This window comes from Echeneis naucrates, chromosome 5 (assembly GCF_900963305.1).
Source record: "Echeneis naucrates chromosome 5, fEcheNa1.1, whole genome shotgun sequence".
NCBI classification, from domain to species: domain Eukaryota; kingdom Metazoa; phylum Chordata; class Actinopteri; order Carangiformes; family Echeneidae; genus Echeneis; species Echeneis naucrates.
In genome coordinates, this window is record NC_042515.1 from 11,376,074 (window position 1) to 11,392,389 (window position 16,316).

The 16,316-nt window shown below is 41.5% G+C and overlaps 3 protein-coding genes across 5 annotated transcripts in view; 2 read left to right on the forward strand and 1 right to left on the reverse strand.

Moving 5' to 3' along the window:
• The window catches only part of LOC115043179 (SLIT-ROBO Rho GTPase-activating protein 3-like), a 28,020-nt gene extending 26,400 nt beyond the window's left edge, over positions 1-1,620 (reverse strand). For both annotated transcript variants that reach the window (XM_029501416.1, XM_029501415.1), the window contains exon 1: positions 984-1,620. In XM_029501416.1, the coding sequence (XP_029357276.1) occupies positions 984-1,050 (67 nt within the window). In that variant the 5' untranslated portion in view covers positions 1,051-1,620. The remainder of the gene's footprint in view (positions 1-983) is intronic.
• A 3,265-nt stretch (positions 1,621-4,885) lies between these two features.
• On the forward strand, positions 4,886-11,305 carry ptgis (prostaglandin I2 (prostacyclin) synthase). Its single transcript, XM_029503112.1, has 10 exons — positions 4,886-5,041; positions 5,440-5,563; positions 6,006-6,178; positions 6,274-6,426; positions 6,538-6,650; positions 6,758-6,939; positions 9,116-9,278; positions 9,569-9,750; positions 10,020-10,171; positions 10,705-11,305. The coding sequence occupies exons 1-10, from the start codon at positions 4,962-4,964 to the stop codon at positions 10,862-10,864; spliced, it is 1,482 nt and encodes a 493-aa protein (XP_029358972.1). The 5' UTR covers positions 4,886-4,961; the 3' UTR covers positions 10,865-11,305.
• Positions 11,306-11,901: 596 nt separating this feature from the next.
• Positions 11,902-16,316, forward strand: part of kcnb1 (potassium voltage-gated channel, Shab-related subfamily, member 1) — a 30,792-nt gene continuing 26,377 nt past the window's right edge. The window contains exons 1-2 of one of the 2 annotated variants that reach the window (XM_029502856.1): positions 11,902-11,956; positions 13,789-14,442. In XM_029502856.1, coding sequence (XP_029358716.1) covers positions 13,867-14,442 — 576 coding nt within the window. In that variant the 5' untranslated portion in view covers positions 11,902-11,956; positions 13,789-13,866. Of the gene's footprint in view, positions 11,957-12,029; positions 12,228-13,788; positions 14,443-16,316 lie in introns of those variants that run through there. The other variant, XM_029502855.1, reaches the window with a different exon arrangement.

The window sequence follows — 16,316 nt, forward strand, 5'->3', positions numbered from 1 at the left end:
AAAAGTTTGCTGCTCAAACTCCCTGCGAATAGACGTTACCATCAGTACGTTGTTGAAAACGATTTAGCTGACAGGTACTACAGTGCACATCTGGAGGAAGGAGATGCACAAAGTGTGAAGAGCTGGCAGAGTCTGAGAAGACAGCCCACAGCTACACAGCCTGATACAGTGTCAGTGTTCAGAGCCTCCTTCTCTGGGTGGGTTTATCCAGTCACATATTTAGCAGCAGACAGTAAAATCCTTTCATGGTCCATAATTCATGCAGACAGCATACATTATTTATGGACTTTCTGAACTGTTTGCTGTGTGACCTTCTCTGGCATTCCCTCATCCTCCTGACATTACACTTTGTACAGGAGAGTCAGGGAAATACTCCCTGCAGAACATAACAATCATATCATCTCATGTAAAGCGTTAATATTCCCCATTCAAAAATCTGTTGGAAAACACACAGCTGTTTCCGGGAATATTGTTTGGGCACCTCGGATCTGTGACCTCCAGTGTGCTGTGGCGTTTCTTTGGGTGCACAGTGTTGGCTCAGCCTCACTGACACACCAGCAACACTTTAAAAAACTAATTGTGAAGCTCAGGGCTCAGGGTTTTCAGGGCCACACATGCAGGGCAAAGCATGCTATATCTGTGTGATCAGTGCACACACTCCTGCTGAGTCGAAAAAAGCACCACCACCACCAACAACAACAAAAAAACAACCAACCAAATAAAGCCCCCGTCACTGTCACACCGAAGGATTCAGTTAATAATAATCCCGACCATCAATGGCTGATTAGCACTTTATGAGACATTTAATACAGAATGTGTCTAAAAAAAATAATAATAACGACACGACTGTCAAGCACAGCTACTACACGATCCGTCCCACCCCACCACACGGCACACAGACACACAGCCTCGGAGCTTGTGGTAAAGTTACGCAATAGTGACTTGACACGCCGAACAACAATGCGGCCCTGCGCGGTACCAACCTTTCACTTGGGTCTCATATTCGGCAATGATCTCTTTGTCCTTCTTGACTTTGGCCTGAGATGACATTTTGGGGGGCAAGAGCGGATCGTGCGAAATCCTCCCCCCCCACCGGGAGGAATCAGCGTCTCAGCTCGCCACAATGCAGCGTCTGCCCCCTCCTCCTCCTCCTCCTCCTCCCCCTCCTCCCCTCCACTCCACTCCGCAGCCCTCTTCGGATAGTTGAGCAACAATCAGACGCCGATCATCGACACAACTTGCGGGGATTAAACGCACTTCAGGCTCCGAGGTGTTGTTGCTGTTGTTGTTGTTGTTGTAGCTGCTGCTGCTGCTGGTGATGGTGCGTTCAAGGCGCCGTCGATCTATAAGTACATACTGCCCTCCGTCCCCGACCACTCCTCTACACCACCGCTGCTCTTCGCTGATTCACCACACAATTCACGTTTGATGTGCATTTCTCAGAAAGAGCAGTGAGCTGAGCAACAAACCGCAGCCTGTGCGATGGTAGCACTGGGTTTCTTCTTCTTCTTCTTCTTCTTCTTCTTCTTCTTCTTCTTCTTCTTCTTCTTCTTCTTCTTCTTCTTCTTCTTCTTCTTCTTCTTCTTCTTCTTCTTCTTCTTCTTCTTCTTCTTCTTCTTCTTCTTCTGCTTTCTTTTCTTTTCTCCCCCCCCCCTCTCTGCTGCTGCAGAAAAGACTGAATGGATGCGAAAGTCAGTTTGAGACTCCTCCCCGCCATCAACACACGCCCCCCCCCCCTTTTTCTTCAACACTTTTCTTCACATGGATGATTTAAGGTTCTACTGACTGAACTGATCCCCAAACCTTTGCCAATGTGCTGTTACTAATCTGAGTCCGCAGCTGCAGGAGCACACGGATGGTTCAGATTCAGGAACCATCCGCAGTAATATGAGCCAATCTCCAGATCACAAGGTTGGATGGGTGCTTCTGGGGCTAACGCTGGATTGAAGAAAACAATTAAGATTCAATTCATCATTCAGCGTCCTTGGAGCGTTTCTTCTCAGCACAGTTGGCCGACAAGTACGACCAAGTGACTTCAACTTCTAAAATGCAGTTGCGTGTTACATTTTTGACCTTTCAGTCTTTCCAAAAACTTGTTTGTGTGGTCATGAAGGAATGTGAAATGGCCAACAGGAATGGAAAAATCAAACTTTTGTGTCTTGAACCCGTTTCTGAAAAGACTATGTTTTGTCCTGCGTCCAGATTTCCAGGTCCACCATTGCACTAAATTCTGAGGAAATCTGTGGGTTTGTGTCAGCCGGTGACAAACATTTCAACTGGAGGAGCGAGAGAGAGAGAGAGAGAGAGATTGTTCAGTTGTGACCACACAATCTTCACTCCAACCTCTAATTTCCTGAGCTAATGTTACTCCCCAGCCCTTAGCCACAGAGCCACATCAGAGAAGTTGGACCATTTTAACACCACCAACTTTAGTCTTTACTGGACAAACAATCATCACATGATCCAACTAGAAAGGAGTTCCTTCAGGAGGCTAATTAAGACTTCTGACTGTGTTCATGCAACAGTTACAGTAGTCTAGTTACTCACATCATGCATACTGCTCACCATGTTTTATAATTGAACTCTTAATGACTTGCTGCTACCTGTTTAACTACGGATAAAGTTGGACCAAAAGCTATTTGAATCTCAGCCTTTTTGTCCTGTATTGCACAATATTATACACATGTGCTTGATAAAATGATAAATCAGGGTTAGTGACATCACAAAGATTGCACCTCATAAAGATTGCGTCCACGACAATGACAAAAGGTGATAGCAGTGAAGTGTTTTGAAAGTGGATTTGAAATTTAAAACAGTGGTTGTTTTCTGTATGTGTTCTGGTGCACTGTTAAATATGTTGTGTAAATGTTTATGTACATATGTTATGTTGCCCCATGTTATATGTGACACCATTAATACACCAGGCAGTTTGTTCTAAGTAATCTGGCTTCGACTGTGCCACACCCACAGGCAGGCAGTTTAGGATAATTAACTTAATAACAGCATTATTCCTGAGACGCTGATCTTCCCTTCCCTGGGATTGTACCAACAGAGTGAAAGACGTAGAGTTATTATTACTTCTTCTTCTAATGTATGATGACCCTTAGCAGCCGTTTGGTCTATCAAATCGAATGATATTGATAAATACTTGGCAGAACACAAAGAACTGAATCTTGTCATGGGTATGGCTTCTTCATTTAGATCAGAGTATATCATTTATGGAGTCTGCTGCAGGGAAATGATGAACAGTATTGCACAGCACAGTGTAGTACTCGTGCCATACATTGTATTTTCTTCTATTCTTGGTCCGTTTTAGTGATTGAAAAACTTGGCTGATGAGGCCTTTTCAAGCAAGCGTTAGGTGAGAAATTCACAGGAAATGCGTCAATATTTCTGTTCCTGAGCTTCATTAAGTTGGACACATCTGTAGGGATCTGGAAAGGAACTTTTCAAATCTGAAGAACTGCTCGCCTGTATTGCTCAATTAGTACAGACACAGTTTGGCTTTTATACGCTTTCATGCAAATTCATATGCTAATGCTGCATTACTAGTCGTGCTGGAATGTTTTGCTTTAAGATATTATATACATAGACGTATGATATATGTTTCATTGTCTTAAATAAACTTACAATACTATTTCTTTTTTGTATAAACCACTACATTTAGCTTAGGTCAGAAGTTGTCCAGTGAGAAAGAGAGAAATGTGATAAAGATATGCATACAGATATCATGTCAAGGAACAGCATTGCATATGAATTCAGTTTACTAAGTGGAGTATTTTGTTTATCCTATTAATTTTCCTGAACATTAACTACAGTGACTGTTTCCTGCCGGAACTTCAGCTGAATATTGTTGTTGCTATTCAGCTTTCAAATAATGTTAGCACTAGCTGTAGTAATCCAGCAGCTACATTCGATGCAAGTGATTCACTCTCAAAATACCCATTTAAATTTACGAGGACAATTCATTCTTTTAAGGTAAGTTCTATTACTTGACAATTATGGGTGAAAGGTAACAGTTTATCTTGAGCTGCTGGGCTGTATGAGTTTGAAATGCTAATCTTATTTGAAAGTCAAGCACTGCTGAACTTCTCCTGCTCTCCAGCTGCTGTAAGTACATGACTACCCTCTGCTGGTACAGCTATCAGCCATCAGACATTATTATGCAACCTGCACCTGCCAACTTTCTGCTGAACCTGCACCATGATTATTATTATTATTATTTTTTTTTACGATTACTGCTGTTTGTTTGTATAGTTGTCTTTCACCTTGAGTAAAATGCCACCACATTCATTAATGTGAAAAACAGTTGGAATTACGTCCAATTGTATAACCACAGATCTTATCTGTTCTCTAGAACAGGGAAATTAATCATTGTTTCGGTGTGTCAGATTGTCGTTAGTAGATAGTGAACCCGTGACTGCAGTGAGTAAAAATAGACATTAGGAAATTTGAATGTTGTCGTGAATATTTCACATCAGCAAGGCCTGTGTGGGGCAGTGGCTCCTATAAAATATCTGAGCCCTGACATCACCCTTTATATTACGAAACACGAGCCCCTCTGCCTTGATGATGTCATTTCTGTGAAACATGCTGGCAAGTGTTAGTTGTTTTTTTGTTTTTTTTTTTTTGCTGAATCAATTTTAAAATTAAACATCTCCTCTACCCTGTATCCTGCAAACCTGAAATTAAAGTGAGTAAAGGTGCTAAAAGCAGAAGCACACTCAGTCTCACCTTGTGTAATATCAATTTGTGCGATTTTCTGTGGATGTGGTGGTTTCTGTCACAGCTCACTGTGTCTGCTGCTGTTGAGGTATGATGCAACACTTAACTTCACCAGCCACACCTTTCCACGCCTCTCAACAAGCAGCAGTTACAGCTGAGCCAGACTTAAGGGAGCCGCCAGCTGCTATGGAGTAAATTATCAGTCGGACTCCACGAGGCTCACACTTCACAGGAACATGTTATGGACAATATTCTTGCCTCTTATTGGACTGCTTATATTACTTCTCATGCTCTTCTCTTGCCTCACACGCAGAAGGTAAAGTAATTTATTAATTTTGTTGACTTTTTGAAGATATTATATAACTAGCAACGGTTCATTTAGTAGCTGTATGAGTCAACAGATATGCAAAATACTGAAAAAAGACCCCCTACTTTACAAACATAAACATTAATCAACTACTGTGATCAATAATATGAGAAATATATGAGAATAGCACTTCACTGAAATTATGAAATTGATCAAGTTAAGCACACAGAAATTTTTGCATCTACCATAGTATTCAAACCATAAATTATAAAGCAACGAAACTTGAATTTGTTGTTGTTAATTGTATTTCGTTCTACAAGTTGTCGTCTGTGCATTAACACAAAACTCGTTTGATGAGGCTCACGATTGCATGAAACACATGAGTAACTCTTCCTTCTATGTGTCAGAGAGAAAAATGAGCCACCGCTGGACAAAGGTTTCATTCCATGGTTGGGCCACGCTCTCGAGTTCGGACGTGATGCAGCAAAGTTTTTGGCCCAAATGAAAGAAAAACATGGGGATATCTTCACGGTGAGTACTGAAAGGGATTGTCTAGCAATGACATAAAATTTTAATAAAAAAAAAAAAAAAAGACTTTTTTTAAGGTTTAAGGTTTTATCACTTGGTTTTCAGAATAAATTTTATGGTAAGGATGGAAAGATAAATTTTTTTCCCCAACAAAAACAAGTTTGTTCTCCTTCCGGAACTGCAATCTAAAATACACCAAAATAAGGTTTTCATGTGACTTGAACAATAATTTTTTTACACATTTTAAAATAAAATATTTTTATGAGTGGTGAGAACAAGAACATATTTAATCTGACTATATCTGAGATTGGTTCTCCAGAAAGTGACACAAGTTGTTTTTCTTCAAAAAGATGGAAAACTATTCTTTTTGGGATTAAGAAAGTCTAATGAGATTTGATGCAATTAAAAACAAAGTGTTTTAGCAACTAACATGATGTCACCACAGGTCCGTGTTGCTGGTCTTTACGTGACAGTTCTGCTTGACCCGAACTCTTTTGATGCTGTGATAAATGGCACATCGTTGGACTTCAGCCACGCCAGAAACAAGCTTCTGGAAAGGATTTTCAGTCTAAAGCTGCAAAACATTGAGCCTACAGAAGAGAGGAAATGGATGGAAGAGTAATGAACACACCTTTTAATAGGCTTCAGTTTCTAAAGAAAAAAAAAAGATGTGGTATAAATTTAATATCATATTTGCTCTGCAATCCTTTTAGGCATTTTAAAGGTGTCAGTCTGAACGAGCTCAGCAGTTCCATGAACTCTCATCTTCGAAAGCTGCTGCTGAGTGACCAGGCAGGAGGCTGTGGAAAAGCCACAGAGTGGAAAAAAGATGGGCTCTTCAGTCTATGTTATAGCCTGCTCTTCAGGTAACAGACAGCATGTCATACACAGGCCATTCGATTACAGCCGTTTTCATATCCTAAGGATATGAAGGCGTTTTTGTTTCTTGTTTTTTTAACTTAAACTGTTTGTCTCAGGGCCGGATATCTGACATTGTTCGAGAGGAGAGACAATGTTGCCACAGTATACCAGGAGTTCCGCAAGTTTGACAGTCTCCTCACCAAACTAGCTCGCTGCTCACTCAAGCGTGGTGAGTAATATGACAAAACCACAACTGTCCTAACTTTCAGCTTCTTAACATGCCTTTATGTCAATTATGTGAAGAGTAGTCATGTGTTTACGTTGGCTCACTAACAGGAGAACGCAAAGCAGTCAACTCGTCTCGAGAGCGACTGTGGGAGCTGTTGTCCCCAAGTTGCCTCGGCGGAGGTTTCGAGTCAAGCTCCTGGCAGCGCAGTTACCATAACTTCCTGCAGGAGGAGGGGGTGGATCCAGAAATGCAGAAAAGAGCTTTACTGTTGCAACTGTGGACCACACAGGTGAGATCTGCTTTATTGCCTGTCTTTCCCCTGTTTACACTCAAACATCAAACATACTCAAAACCCACACAATGATCCCAAAGCCCACTCACTCACTCTCCACGCCCACATTGCATGCTGGGATTCCACAGCATTGTGCTCAGCCCGCCAACAATGCAAAGCTGAGTTACCTGCCTCAACGTGCAACCCAGGACACAGTTCTGCCAGTTGCAAGTCATCTGTATCACTTTCCGCTACACCCTTTGATGTTTGAAGGGTAGCAATTGCATGTGAACACAGTTCTTTAGATAATTTTTTATCAGATGCAGTTCCTTCCCCTTTTTTTTTCCTGAGAACTATGCTGTCTATAAATTTTTCTGGCAGCTGCTTATTTAAAAAAAAAAAAAAACAAAACAAACAAACAAAAGAACATTCAACTGAAAATGTTGTATAACCTGAATGAATGAATGGAAACGTAGTTTAGCACAGTAGATTTAATCTTGCATACTTTCCAATGTCTATCAGTCTAATCTCATTTATGAATGAAGCGATACCATATTAGTTAATGAGTCTCAACTTGTACAAAGTTGATAGAATTAGCTATAGTGAGGCTGCTGTGAGCAACATGTCGTCGTTGCTCTGTGCTGCCAGGTGGTGGAGCTAAAGTGCTGTTTTATTGTCTTCTTGTTTGCTGTTTATCTAAGCTGCATTTCAGAAGCAATAGCTTTAACCCTCTGTTAAACTGTCATTCTGATTGGAAGGATGGTTGTTTACCCGGAAATGCGGGTGTGCAGTGTTTAAGCTAGAAGAGGCCTTTGGCCTGGACACCCATAGGCTTTTTCCATTGTTCTGCTAGTTTAGGAAAAACAGAGTCCTCCACTTATCATGTCTGCTGGGATGTTGGGAGCACGCAGGCTTGGATGAAAACTGGAGCATCACTGCAGGGAATAGAGGGATTAGATGTTGGGCTAGTGAAAGGTATCAGAGTGAATGTGACTGCTACAGGCTGACTGAGGAATTTTTCTAAAGCCACACCATCACAAGTCATCTTTCTATTTATATGTGATTGCAAATGTCATCGATCAAAATACATGCACATCGATGTATTTGTCACGTCTTCCCGTTTCCGGGTCACGGGGGATGCTGCAGCCAATCCTAGCTCACTCTGGGTGAGGGCGGGGTCACCCTGGACAGGTCACCAGTCCATCACAGGGCCAACACACCAACAACCACTCAGACCTACAGACAGTTTAGAGTCAGCAGTTAACGACGGTGGGAGGAAACTGGAGTACCTGGGAACTAACACGCAACATTCTTATTGTGGGGCAACAGTGCTAACCACTGTCTGTCACTTTCCTTTGGGAGAAATTGTGATTTAATGTGTAGTGTTAGTACATTCTCACCGTCCCCACGCATTTATTGTAATGTAAAAACAAATCCTGGATCATATCAAGAAATGGCCTTAATGTAAAATAAAGCAGGTGACTCACGGCCACAATAGTGTAAAATGAGTCTTGCATAGATAGTTTTCCAAGTACAGTGTGCAACTGCCAGTGAATCAACTAATATAAAGAAATAGTTTGACATTGTGGAGGGTTAGATAAGAAGGCTGTAATCCCTCTCGTGAAAGCAGAGGGAACAACCAGCCTCGTCTTAAATTCACTTATCAAGATGCTCAATCTAATTTGTTTAATCTGTGCAAAATCGGAAGTATAAAAGCTGCACAAAAATACCTGAATATTGAGCATACTGGCATTTTAGTCAGTAAGTCAGCTTTATTTATCTAATTACTATTCCTTTAAAACTCAAACTGCATTAATATCACTTCAGGTATCAGATCAGGTGGTCTGAAGACAGCACAAAGACAATGTGATGTGCCACTAATTGCTTCTGCATATTTGTGCTGGCTGTCAATAGAGTTGACCTGAGATGGGTAGAGTTAACAAGGACAACTCCCTTAACCCACAGCAATTACTGTCTGACAGGCTCAGGTGGCTCTGAACCAAGAGGTTGGCAGCACTGACTACGAAGCAGGGATCGATTCACCAACTCCTCATATTCAGTCACTTGAAAGAATACTTGTTGCTTGAAATATTTCCCAAAGTAAAAGAGCATGTGCATTATATGTGCAGATAATATGGGGTTTTTCATGCCAGTAAGTCTGAATGTGTGCTAAGTTTGCCATTTTTCATTTCAGTGTAACAGTGGACCTGCTTCCTTTTGGCTTCTCGGCTTCTTGCTCACTCACCCTGAGGCCATGGAGGCTGTTAAAACAGAGATCAGAGGCCTGACGCACCAGGGCGATTCCCTAAAGCGTCCCCCCATCAATCCCCTGGAGCCACACAACACACCTGTGTTTGGTACATGACAACTTTCAGCTGCCTTTTCAACTTGTCACTTGGGCTCCTCTACTTTTGGGTTCGGCCACTTTAATGAGATGGAAACAAAAAGCTCATTTGACTCGTTTGCTGAAGCATTAATGACAGTGACAATAAAACTTTGAACTGTGATTCAATTAAATAGTGATTGCCTTCTTCATATCTGGGCAAATATTTATACACCTCCAAGTGTAACCAGTGGGCACCTCTGATTTCATTCATGCTGGCGCCCCTCTGACATCATTCCCTCTGCTCCCCTTTCCATTTTGCAGATAGCGTCCTGAGTGAAACTTTACGGCTCACTGCTGCAGTAATGATCAACAGAGAGGTGATGGAGGATAAGATCCTACGATTGGTCAATGGACAGGAGTACCACATGAGAAAGGGTGACAGAGTTTGTCTGTTCCCTTTCCTTAGCCCCCAAATGGACCCAGAGATACACCACGATCCACAGGTACTTAGTGTGCTGACCGCAATCAGAGCAGCGGGAGCAAAAAACTGAATACATACTTTGATGTTATCTATCGAATGTCTAGAAATTAAACAGCCGCAACTGAGCAAGATCAGCAAGATCTATCTTTCTTTATCTACAATGGTTAGATGTGATGATTACACTTTATGTTTAACAGAAGATTTGTAGTAGTACACCATCGCCCTGCTTTCCCGATGTCATTCTGCACCAATCTAATGTGTTTTCATCTCTGTCCCACCTCTTCTCAAAAGGTCTTCAAGTATGATCGTTTCCTAAATGAAGATTTTACAGTGAAGGATATATTCTACAAGGGTGAAAGAAGACTGAAGTACTACACCATGCCCTGGGGGGCAGGGAAAAACATCTGCGTTGGAAAAGAGTTTGCTGTTACAGCCATTAAACAGTGCGTCTGAAAAAAAAAAAAAAAAAACCCCTTCTGCCATGACGTATATTATGCTTTTTAAAACGATGCATTTGTGATCAAAGCATTTCCTGCAATTTCATCCTGATTACCAAATCGGACTAGCCAAATACAGCTCCACATAATATCCCCCCATTATCATTTCTCTATCGCTATCAACATTAGCAACAGGCTGTAATTTACTAATGGCCTATACGCTGTAATGATCTGTACCAAAGAGGCTGGGGGTAACAGAGGACAGTCAGCTGGGAGGGCGTGCTTGTCAGACCTCATATCTGACAGACATGAGGGGGGAGGTGGCGTTATCTAATGCTTACTTTGGGGATCAGTTGCTTTTTACTGACTGTACCAATCGCTTTATTTACAGGATGAGACTTTTTTTTTTTTAATCTCATCATAATTTACAGATTTACCTGCATGGGCTCTGTGATACAGCTATGAGTCTGACAAGTCATGTTTATCAACATGGGCTTTGCTGCCTGTTATAAACTGCTCTGCCTCTTGTGTCTTTCTAGATTCGTGTTCTTGCTCTTGACCCATCTTGATATTGAGATGTGCGATCCGGAGGGGAAACTGCCACCAGTGAATCCCAGTCGCTACGGCTTCGGGATGCTCCAGCCCGATGGAGATCTGGAGGTCCGATACCGACTGAAGAGGACACAGCATAAAATATGACTTGATAATTCAATCAGGCTTGCAAAACTGTTGATTGATCAGCCTTTTTCGCCTTATCTAGTGGACTATTATTTATTTTATATGTATATAAATATATACAATGTATTTGTATTGTTTACCTATCACATGTTTGTTGTGTTTAAGTCATATGTTTACTAAAAAAAAAAGGAAAAACTAATTACACTTTACATTTGTTTTGTTTGTTTTTTTTCAATTCAAATGGCCTTGACTTTAGCTAAATGGTGAATATGAAATGCCACTAACTACAGTATAAAGCTACTCTTGTCAAGTTTATCTTAAATAGAGGAGAAAAATGTTATTTCCATGTTCTTTTGCACTTCACTAATTACAAGGCTCTTTACATATGTACGTCTAGTTTAAGATATTTTATATCACATTACATAATTTATTTGTGATGATTGTGAATTAAAAATTTAACAAACACAATCTGCTGTTGGAGTAATTCAGTGGTTCTTTTAACCTTTTGGGTTAGAGGCCATTTTCCTTTGTACAGTGTCAGATGTTTGTGAGATGCTAGCATTTCCATCAAGAGGAATTTCCCCTTTATACTTAGATTTCATTTACAGTACCAGTCAAAAGGTTGGACACACTTTCCCATTCAAATTAACAGGAAAGTGTATCCAAACGTTTCACTGCTACTGTCCTTTCCCAAAGACTTTACACCATCAGTGTTTTCATGAAGCAGAAAAGATTCAGTATCAGCTCAAAACCACACACACAAAAAAATCAAAGCCTTTCTTTTTGACCCTGGGAAAGATGCCCTGAATTCTGGATAAAAAGCTGCTATAAAGAAGTTAAAAGTCAACGATCCACGGTAAACATTTCCTTCTGCATTGAAACTCCAGTCGCTCATTTTCCTGCTATTGCCTCCGGATGTATGCTTTCAGGATTTTGAATGCCAGGCTACTACTTGTAACAGAGTACTTTTGCTCTCATGAACTGGTAGTTCTACCAAAGTCGAAGATCCTTGCATGTGGGAGGAGCAGGAGGCAGACCAGAGTCCTCTCCAGTGAAGTCTGACTGCCATTGATTTTCTCACGTTGGCTCTTCGCCTTTTGAGATCATTCAAAGGTCTGCAGCTATTTTCATGTACATTGTTGTTTCAGGAGAAGTCTCTTTTCTTTTCTTTTTTTTTTTTAAATCAGCCAGCCAGACGTCGAGACGCGGTGCTGAAAGAGTTAATGTGATGTTTAGTGGGGCGCTGAGCCGCCGCGGATCCACCTTCAGAGAGATGCGGCGCCTCCTGGCACAGCTGACGGGCAGCTCAGGTAGCTGAGTCCGATCGGGGCTCCGGGCAGACTTGTTGATCTTCGGCCGATAATGCGGAGCAGGAAAGCGGCGGGTAGGCAGTAGATCGAGCTGGGATCCCTCTGCCATGTCGGAGGCGGAGGAGGGGGAAATGGATGGGCTTAGCACCCTGGCATTTGGGAACGAATAAAGGCGCCTCCTTTTTTTTTTTTTCTTCTATTGCTATTCATTCATCTCCATTTGTGCCAGCGGAATGACTGTCCACAGAACCGGTTTGATTCAGTACAAGCTACAACAACTCACTACGGTATTTTTTATTTTGTTGTTATTTATTATTTATTTTTTTGTTTGTTTGGGTTCTGTTTTTGTTTTTGTTTTTTTTTTAGCTTGTTTGCGTTTCTGGACTTTAAATCATGTGTACCCTGTGAATTGTAATGGCTTGTCTGTGCGTTAGAACGGCACCAATATGGAGCCTTCATAAGATTGCTGTTTTTACATGACCAAACGTTTCACTGGGCTCATTATGATTCTCAGTTTAGCTGCGCAGAAGAGTCGGCTGCAGTGTGTAGGCTGCACGGGAGGAAAGGCTTCTTGATTTTTTTTTTTTTTTTGGTTCGTTTTATGGCAAAATGACTTGATCAAATCCATTCCTTTCACTGCTCGGTTCTGCATGACCCGAAGCCGGTATGGCAGCGTATTAAGTGAGTCAGTCTCTGATTGTGTTTCTGCATTGCACGTGCTTTGTTCCGTATGTTGCCGTTGTGTTTGGATCTGATTGTGTTTGTGAAGTATTAGAAACTTTGTGTGGCGCCGATCGGGGATCACATCTGCAGGCCTGAGGTGCTGCTGAGCTGCCAGGCTCTCGTCTTTATTTTACACACAGAAAAAGAACATGCGAAACGTGGAGCTTGTGCCACGCCTGTGGACGTAAACCGTTTCATGATGTGCTCTGACCCTTCAGTCAGGAGGAGATGCCCATTTTTCTCCTCGCAGTCCGCCGTGAACAGACAGAGAGGCTTCCTGGTGTTTCAGCACCATCACACTGGACAGCGCTCCGTTCTGCGGAACGACAGCCAGGGGCTGGGACACCTCTTCACAGGCCTCACACAGACAAACACACAGCAGCTCTTTAGGCAAACAGTCTGTGTCATCAAGGCTATCTCATGTTGTATTGTAATATCATTCAAAAGCAGTCAGACCTGTCAGCTGCCCTGGGGCAACCAAAGCCTAAAATTGTACTCCATGACCTTTCAGTGTACATAATCGGACTTTAAGGCCGAAGTTGTTTAGTTTGCATTTGCTGCAAAGCTGCACTTTAGTCGAAACTTTTTCTTTCTGTCAAGTCATACTTTAAAAAAGTGAAATTATTTTACCTCCATTATGGAAGAACTGAGGCAGCAGGCAACTATCGTTTTCATTAGCATCATGTCTGAATCGCTTTGTGTTTCAGTGTCTGAAATACAATTGTTTAAATTCTGAGAGATGGCATTACATTGACTAAGGAATTTAGTTTATTCAGGTCATTACAGAGAAATTTTAAGCAAATATTTTGGGGCCCTTTTAGGATCCTGACCTCCAGGCTGGTAATCTCTGAGATTTTGGCCTAATCCTGGAAAACTAATTATGTTATTTTTTTTTTCCTTCATTTTTTTTAGATACAGCAATGAAAGAAAACAGGACCAACTGTAGTCCATAGCTGTGGATATTTGTATGCTCCCACAACAAAAGACATCATGGAGAAGTCCTTGACAGAGTTAAATAAAGCTGGCTCCCGCTCAACATCGTCACTGCCACCTGAACCAGTGGACATCGTGCGCAGCAAATCATGTTTCCGCAGAGTCAGGCTGAATGTTGGAGGTCTCCCACATGAAGTCTTGTGGCGAACGTTAGATAGGCTACCAAGAACACGTTTGGGAAAGTTAAGAGATTGCAACACCCACGAAACTCTGATGGAAGTGTGTGATGACTACAACCTTGATGAGAATGAGTACTTTTTTGACCGACATCCGGGGGCTTTCACATCCATTCTGAACTTCTACCGAACGGGCAAGCTGCACATGATGGAGGAAATGTGCGCCCTGTCATTCAGTCAGGAACTTGATTACTGGGGCATTGACGAGATCTACCTGGAATCGTGTTGCCAGGCCAGGTACCATCAGAAAAAGGAACAAATGAATGAGGAGCTCAAAAGAGAGGCAGACAATTTAAAAGACAGAGAGGGAGAAGAATTTGACAACACCTGCTGTGCGGAGAAACGAAAGAAACTTTGGGATCTCTTGGAAAAGCCCAGCTCATCTGTTGCAGCAAAGGTAACTGTCAATGGGGGTTAGCTGAAAGAGATGCGTGTGTGATTAATTGGAGTAATCCTCAAACAGTCTGATGCTAATTTGCACAGGCCCACCCACTGTCACACTAAGACACACACATGCAACTATGTAAACACTAATGAAATGCTAATTTTTTCAGAAGCGCGGTTCTATGGATTGAGCTCTCACTGCCTTTAATTTGTTTAATCCACCAGGTTGACCAGACACAAATATCAGATCAATTACTGGATGGAATGCCGTGATATTTTCACTGTGCCAACATGTGGTGATCCTCTGGCGTATTATTTAGCACCAACATAATTTTGACCTCTGGGATTTTGAGTACCTATTTTATATTACCATTTCAGCCTGCTCACAATTAAAGTGCTACTATGCATAATTAATTTGGGATTTTGTAGTTAATTAATTGAAAATCGTGGCAGTTTAATCGCATTCCAACATTTGACACGTATTTTCAATGCTGTTATCTTCCGCAGCATAGTTGACCTGCTCGCACCGACATGTTTTGAGTTGAGGTCGTAACGAAGGCGGAAGTGCTTCTGTGACACGCAAACTCCTCCGCGCATAAAGTGCAAAGAAACAGCATTTTTGTTGACACTTCCATCTGGAAGTAGCTTGAATTTAAATTCCCCTTCAACCAGGGCAAACTCACCTGCCTTGTCCATCATGCGCTCACGCTGTGCGTCGGTGTAATCTGTCTGTCTGGAACTCGGGCAATGAGAAAAGTTCCGCGGCGCAAATTAAAGTGCTATTAAAATGTTTCCATATTTTTTTAAACGATGTTTTTTTTTTTTTTTAGGCAATTAATTAATCGAAATGAACTGGTTAAAGCATAATTTTTAAAGTGCAAATATATATTTTGTGAGCAGGTTGACATGCTAATATTAGCATTTATAAAGCACTGTTGTTGCAGTCTATTGACCACTGAATCGTTTTCAACGTGGCTAACGTGAAGCTGCATGTGTACAAATATTCTGAGGGAGTAGCACTTTCAACAATCATCTATTACGCTTAGCCTATCTGTCAGGATTATGACAAGGCTGGAATCAAGCCCAGCAGATATTGGGCCATTGCAGGATTTACATTTTTTAAAGAACCTTCGTGGTTGTACCAAACAGTCTAATCAGGGTACAGTTGAGCATTTTTCTTTTGCTTTGCAGTTATTGTTTGTTTATGTTTTGATTGTTCCACCAAGCGAGAGACAGGAACAGCTACTGATTTATCAGTGTGGGTTGCTGCTATTATTGTTGTCCCAGAACCAGAAGAAGTCTTCGCAGATGGATGAACATGGCAATGCTGAAAACTTGTTCTGTGCACAGGTTCAACGTGATATCGTTACCTCCCCTTCGAAGATGTGTCTCATTCTCCAACAAAAGCTTCAAGCACTTTCATGTTCAAATGGACGTGCACTTTCACACTGTGCCAGATTAGTCATTCACCATGTAAATCACATATCTTTTGGCTCCCTTCACGTACTACATGAAATACATTTTGACTCCGGATGTAATATCTCTGGTGTTATCCCTGAATTTGGTCAGTCGTTAGTTTATGACAACCCCACCTTCCATCGTCTTCAGCTAATTATGTTAGAGATATTCTGTGGGAGGCTTAGATGATGCTTTACATCTTTGCGCCCTGAAAAAAATATCAAATGTCAGAAAATGAACTTAAAAACTGACTTAGGCTTGTTGGATTTCATTTGTATCAATCATTAATTGTATCAATCAATAATTTTGATCAATTGGAAAAGGCTGTTACATGTCATTACTGTGCATATTTTAATGAACAAGAGATAGATATAGAAACCTCAGAAGAAGCTGAGTTATTAAATGTGGCGTGTAACTCTTGATTAAGTC